The sequence below is a fragment of the Bidens hawaiensis genome, unplaced genomic scaffold (assembly GCF_021521415.1).
Source record: "Bidens hawaiensis isolate Kalapana, Puna unplaced genomic scaffold, B.hawaiensis_p1.1 tig00025960_1, whole genome shotgun sequence".
In the NCBI taxonomy this organism is placed as follows: domain Eukaryota; kingdom Viridiplantae; phylum Streptophyta; class Magnoliopsida; order Asterales; family Asteraceae; genus Bidens; species Bidens hawaiensis.
Window position 1 is genome coordinate 111,704 of NW_027494162.1, and position 7,074 is coordinate 118,777.

The following is a 7,074-nucleotide window of genomic DNA, read 5'->3' on the forward strand; positions in this document are numbered from 1 at the left end:
TAAGAAAGTAAAAAAGTTTGAGAGAGTGAAGATGGTTTTATAAGATGTAGTGAATATGGTTGTATAGTTTTATAAAATTGGTTGGTGAAAATTAAATTTAGGTAGGTAAATGTATTTATTTCTGATGGTTAAAACATGCCGGATAGGAGAAAAAAATTGACGGCTAAGCGAAGCCGGCTAAATAATTAATTGAGTAGGTAAAAATATTTAAATTTGGGGGCTAAATTTACACCGGCTAAGAAGAAGCTAAGTGAAGCCGGCTAAATATTTAATAGAGTTGGTAAGTTTGGTAAAATATTCAATTTGGTGGCTAAAATTAGACGGCTAAATGAAAAAAAGAAGGCGGCTAAGTGAAGCCTTAGCCTACAAGCCGAGTTGGAGCCGGCTAAGAAGGAATATTTGGAGCCGGCTAACTAAATAGACACGTATCCCGAAGCCGGCTAAGAGTCAAAGATGCCGGCTAAATAACCATAGATGTAGGCTAGGTTTAGCCGCCTTTGACACGTGTCGAATTTTTATTGGCTAAATGTACTTTTCATAAAATTCTGTGCCCATGAAGTGGCGGTTAAGGCTTAGCCGCCTTAGCCGGCTTTGGTGACGTGTCAGTTGTTTATTGGTTAAAAAACCAATGATTGAAGGATGTAGGCTAAAATAGACATGTCTATTTCGGTAAATTCTTGGTCAAACATGTTTATTTTGGTAATTTTCCCTTATTTTTATTGTATTGCTATATATAGTTGATTAATAACACACAATAACATACGAGGTTTTCATTTGTCTATATCATATCATAGCCATAGGGTTCCTGCCTTTTTTCTCCATCTTATCTCTCTTTGCATCATAAAAAATATTAGTCGATCAATTTGTCATGAGAAAATTACCTAAATTGCCCTTTTGATGAGAGAGAAAAGACCATTTAGCCCGTGAGATTTCAAATTCCAAAAATAGCCCACCAAATCCGACGTTTTCGTGAGTTTTTGAGATTCCCCGTGAGTTTTCGTGGACGAATAAAAGGCTGCCATGTGTTTTCCATTTTCACCTACCACGCTATTTTTCATCCCAAATATGTCTGAAGCGTGATTTTTGTCATCAAATATAACATGAAGAAAACCAAATGTAACGTGATGTTTCAAGCTGTTTTCATCGGCAACGTGATTTTTCAAAATTATGGTTTTTAAAGTTATTTTGAAATTTATCTCCAAAGATGAATTTCAAATGAATTTCAACGTCGGAGACGATTTTCAATTAAAGTTCATTTTCTTCTTCTTTTGTAAACCTTTTTGAAACCTTTCTTCTTCTTTCAACCTTCTTTTGTAAACCCTAAACCTCGGAGACGATTTCAAAGCCATGACCGAGCCTTGACCTGCTTCTCCAGCGACTCTTCAGCTGACTTCCGACCAGATCTTAAAATCCTCACAAGCATAGTATTATTATTATTATTATTATTATTATTATTATCCAAACCATGTCGTTGCAATCAGATATGGACCGTCAGATCTCACAGCTGATGGACTGCAAGCCGTTGCCGGAGGGTGAGGTGAAGGTGTTGTGTGACCAGGCGTGTACGCTACTAGTGGAGGAGTGGAATGTGCAGCCGGTGAAGTGTCCGGTGACTGTGTGTGGTGATATTCATGGACAGTTTCATGATTTGTTGGAGTTGTTTCGGATCGGAGGAAGTGCTTTAATTGAAAGGTTGAAAGAAGAAGAAAGGTTTCAAAAAGTTTTACAAAAGAAGAAGAAAATGAACTTTAATTAAAAATCGTCTCCGACGTTGAAATTCATTCGAAATTCATCTTTGGAGATGAATTTCAAAATAACTCAAAAATCATCTTTTTGAAAAGTCACGTTGCCGATGGAAACAGCTTGAAACATCACGTTATAGTTGGTTTTCTTCATGTTATATTTGATGACAAAAATCACGCTTCAGACAAATTTGGGATGAAAAATAGGGTGGAAGGTGAAAATGGAAAACACATGACAACTTTTTATTCGTCCACGAAAACTCACGGGGAATCTCAAAAACTCACGAGGACGTTAAATTTGGTGGGCTATTTTTGGAATTTGAAATCTCACGAGCTAAATGGTCTTTTCTCTCTCATCAAAAGGCTATTTAGGTAATTTTCTCTTGTCATTCATGTTCCTATCTGGTCGGCAACGTGATTTTTCAAAATTATGGTTTTTAAAGTTATTTTGAAATTTATCTCCAAAGATGAATTTCAAATGAATTTCAACGTCGGAGACGATTTTCAATTAAAGTTCATTTTCTTCTTCTTTTGTAAACCTTTTTGAAACCTTTCTTCTTCTTTCAACCTTCTTTTGTAAACCCTAAACCTCGGAGACGATTTCAAAGCCATGACCGAGCCTTGACCTGCTTCTCCAGCGACTCTTCAGCTGACTTCCGACCAGATCTTAAAATCCTCACAAGCATAGTATTATTATTATTATTATTATTATTATTATTATTATCCAAACCATGTCGTTGCAATCAGATATGGACCGTCAGATCTCACAGCTGATGGACTGCAAGCCGTTGCCGGAGGGTGAGGTGAAGGTGTTGTGTGACCAGGCGTGTACGCTACTAGTGGAGGAGTGGAATGTGCAGCCGGTGAAGTGTCCGGTGACTGTGTGTGGTGATATTCATGGACAGTTTCATGATTTGTTGGAGTTGTTTCGGATCGGAGGAAGTGCTTTAATTGAAAGGTTGAAAGAAGAAGAAAGGTTTCAAAAAGTTTTACAAAAGAAGAAGAAAATGAACTTTAATTAAAAATCGTCTCCGACGTTGAAATTCATTCGAAATTCATCTTTGGAGATGAATTTCAAAATAACTCAAAAATCATCTTTTTGAAAAGTCACGTTGCCGATGGAAACAGCTTGAAACATCACGTTATAGTTGGTTTTCTTCATGTTATATTTGATGACAAAAATCACGCTTCAGACAAATTTGGGATGAAAAATAGGGTGGAAGGTGAAAATGGAAAACACATGACAACTTTTTATTCGTCCACGAAAACTCACGGGGAATCTCAAAAACTCACGAGGACGTTAGATTTGGTGGGCTATTTTTGGAATTTGAAATCTCACGAGCTAAATGGTCTTTTCTCTCTCATCAAAAGGCTATTTAGGTAATTTTCTCTTGTCATTCATGTTCCTATCCCCCCCCCCCCCCCCCCCCCCCCCGCTTGATGACTTTCTTTCTCTTATTCTCCCTCATCTTGCATGGGACACTACACATAAGCAAACACAAAAAACATATAGGTGTCATTTATATTCTTCATGCCGATACAGTTGTACAATTCAAGTCCCCATGCCAACTTTGTGCCACAACAATTGTAGTTCATGTCGTAGTCAATAAGTCATAGTTCCTATCATCATACACTAGCTGTCGTGACTCTTGTCGTCACTGCCATTACCTTAGATTTGTTGCCATGCATTGTTTGCCGATATGAAAGTATTTTTATTTCTTTAAAAAATGTAACTTGTTATTTCTATATGCAACTGCTATCAAATGAGTCTTGCATGGCTTTCTTTGGGCATAATAAATTTGGAGACATTAAATCAATGTGAACTTTATGGTGTTAAGTTGCTCTCCTCCGTTATTTTCTTTTTAAATTAATGTATATATCTACTCATTTTCAAAAATATACTAAATTAAACGTACATATCAGTTTATTACACAATAAATGAACAATAACTTTATTCTAAAATCTGCCCGATAATGGAAATTTCAATGTGCTCGTTTACAACCGGATAAACAAAGGAAAAAGGACAAAAAATAAATAATATTATAATTCGTAAAGTGAAAACATATTAACTAAAGGTGATTTTGAGTTTAGATTCGATCATCATATACAATTATACACAATAACATTTCACCCTCATAATAACAAGTTTCTTTGGTATTTCTAGTGAATCCAGTTAAACTAGGGTACGGTGTCCGGGGCATAATAAAAACCGTAAAATTTTCTAATATTAGGGTGTTCGGAGGCTCCATCAAGGACCTCATCTGGGTACATTCTGACATGTTCATCATGAGATTTCGTTTCCATAAAGAAAAGTAAGTAGATCAAAACCTCATAGGCTCTTAAGTTGGCCCTCAACACATGTATATTAATAGAGAAACATTTAACTTAAACAATCATGATATAATTACTCTTTGTGGTTTGAGGCCGTGCGGTATGCTTTAACGCCATGGCATTAAAGTTGAGTTGAAATTTGAAAAAGAAAAAAAAAACATATATGCCTAATATCATTCAAAATAAACATATACTGTAAAGAATATGATGAATAAAGTGTGGGGAAAAATTTCAATATTGTTTAGTAGGTCCAAGTGAGTCTAGACATGATGTGTTTTGACTTTTGAATGTGGGGACGAAAGCTGGTTTTGTCACATTGTTACACACAAAGTTTATAAAGAATATGATGATGGGTATGAATGGATGGTTGTACGGATAACATGCTTCTGATGGATTGGTCCATCACTTTTCCGGGCCTCATCTTGGGCCCTTCCAACTAATTATTCACATAATCTTTATATGACATATAAAGAAGCATAATAATTGCATAAATATTAATTAGATAAATGATTATCAAAACATATCATTTTAAACTTTGCTCCCAAAAGATACAATATTGCCACTAATATAGTCCCTAAGGCCAAACGTAGTGGGCACGAGATTGGGCGACAAAAGGGCGACAGGGGGCTAGAACACCGCCGCGACATCAATAATCATTTTTACGAATATTCATCATCAACATATCTCAAACACATATCCCTTAACCGCGACATCAATTCACTATAAACGTAGTAAATTTTATAAGATTACACATTTTACGATTTAAGGATACATATACAATGAACTAATGAGTCGATATAGTTAGTATCAGAGCTACCTTAGTCACCAGGTTTGTCCACTTGACGATCACATCTCAAATAGGAATACCATAATAATGAATCCTCTTATTGACAATAAGTTTTAAACACCGCTTGGTTATATATTTAAAGAAATTTGACAACGTAGTATAGCTACCTATTTTTGGCCTTCCTTTCTAACTCATAGACTTAGGCGTGTAAACGAGCCGAGCCTGAGCTCGACTAGACTCAAGCTCGAGGTGGACTCATTTAGAGCTCTTTTTCTAAAGCTCTAGTTCGGCCCATGGGTCATTTTTTCAAGCTCGGACTCGACTTGTTTATTATTTATTAATTAATCTATATATGTTTTTAGTTATACTTATATGTTTTGAGAAACCTTTAAAAGAGCCTAAGTTTGGTTCGAGCTCGTGTAGTACCTTAAACAAGCCAAAGTTCAGCTCAAGCGGTTCATGTGCACTGCGAAATTAATACATAGAAGTTCAAAAGAGGTAAAACTTAAAAATACACAGAGCTCGAGCTCGAGCTTGATAACTAAACGAGTTTTATACGAAGCTCTCAAAAAAAGCTCAAGCTCGTTTCTAGCTTTCTATCAATCCAAGCTTTAGCAGCTTGACACGTTTGCACCCGTACTTGTAGTAACACTTTAAGATATTGATTGATATAAGAAACCGGATCTATAAATTCCATTAATTAAGTTACTGTTGCATTTAGTTATGACTTTTAGAAATATCAAAACACACCCAATACATAGATATTTTGGTAGGGGACCGGTCACCACGCCTAAATTCTGGCTTTTAAATAGTTGATCAAATGTTGTAAGTTTATTGGAAATATCGAAAAAAGATCAATGGCGGTTTCTTCTCAACACGTAGCAGACAACGAACCTGAATCATGGCAAGACATAAGCGGCAAGATTGTGATGGTCACTGGTGCATCTTCTGGCATTGGCTGGGAATTATGCATCAGCTTAGCCAAATCTGGTTGCAGGATTATTGCATGTGCTCGTCGAACTGACCGCCTAAAGGTTTTATATGACGAAATTAATAATTTCAATACCTCAAACAGACATGATAACAAAAATGAAGCCGAGAACTACCATATAGTGGCTGTGGCGATTGAGCTTGACGTTAGTGCCGATGGTCTGACCATTGAGTCATCCGTGAGAAAGGCTTGGGAAGCTTTTGGTCGTATCGATGTTTTGATCAATAACGCTGGTATTACAGGTATATTTAGTCTGTCATCTACGGGTTATCTATTTATAAAGTCTACAAATATTATCATTATCATCATTATTAATATAAACATTTAACCACGAATATGCTTGTCTTTTTGAATAACTTAACGTATGGTGGGTTAAGCATGACATGCACAAAGTTGGACATGTTCATATGTATACGCATAGTTATGAGAGATATATGCGTAAAGTTAGACGCGAGATATAACACGTTAGACAAACTCATTTAACGTTACACAAATAGTATATATACCGTTGAATAAATGCATTATAACATTACATATCTTAATTGTGTATTTAGGTTCTGCACAAAATTCACTTGATTGGTTAGAAGAAGATTGGGATAAAACCTTTAGGACAAACTTAAAAGGATCATGGTTGGTCTCAAAGTATGTTTGTCATCATATGCGTGCTTTTAATCAAGCAGGATCCGTAATCAACATCTCTTCAGTTGCCGGTCTTCAAAGGACATATACACACGGATCTCTTGCATACGCTTCTTCAAAATCAGCCCTTAATACCATGACAAAAGTCCGTCCTTCGTCCTCACAACTTTACAATCATCATGATGGATGCTTACAAAGCTTTACGCATCGAAAGTTTAAATTATTATTGCTGTTATTACTATTATTATTGATATATATGACATGATCATGTAGCCTTAAAGACTTGCTCAATAATATTCATGCAGGTGATGGCAATGGAACTCGGGAAACACAAAATAAGGGCAAACTCTATATTTCCTGGTCTTTTTAAATCTGAGATTACAAAAGGACTTATGCAAAAGAAGGGGCTAAAAGAATTGCTTTTAAAAATATTGCCATTAAGAGAATCTGGTAGTATTGACCCAGCCTTGACGTCGTTTGTTAACTACTTAATTGACGGCTCATCGGAGTATGTAACAGGTAATATTTTTGTTGTAGATGCGGGACTGACCTTATTAGGCGTACCACTTTATTCATCACTCTAA

At 36.0% G+C, this 7,074-nt stretch overlaps 1 protein-coding gene across 1 annotated transcript; it reads left to right on the forward strand.

The window, feature by feature from the left end:
- The first annotated feature begins 2,473 nt into the window (after window positions 1-2,473).
- On the forward strand, window positions 2,474-7,074 carry LOC143572520 (uncharacterized). The gene is made up of 4 exons (XM_077057665.1): window positions 2,474-2,718; window positions 5,714-6,093; window positions 6,406-6,635; window positions 6,796-7,074. Exons 1-4 carry the CDS (start codon window positions 2,474-2,476, stop codon window positions 7,072-7,074), a joined length of 1,134 nt encoding a protein of 377 aa, XP_076913780.1.

Bases quoted from the DNA above. Each gene is read 5' to 3' on its own strand.
- LOC143572520 (XM_077057665.1), top strand. From the start codon at position 2,474: ATGTCGTTGCAATCAGATATGGACCGTCAGATCTCACAGCTGATGGAC. The intron at 6,094-6,405 runs GTATATTTAGTC...TTGTGTATTTAG, and splicing joins CAATAACGCTGGTATTACAG to GTTCTGCACAAAATTCACTT. The intron at 6,636-6,795 runs GTCCGTCCTTCG...ATATTCATGCAG, and splicing joins CCCTTAATACCATGACAAAA to GTGATGGCAATGGAACTCGG.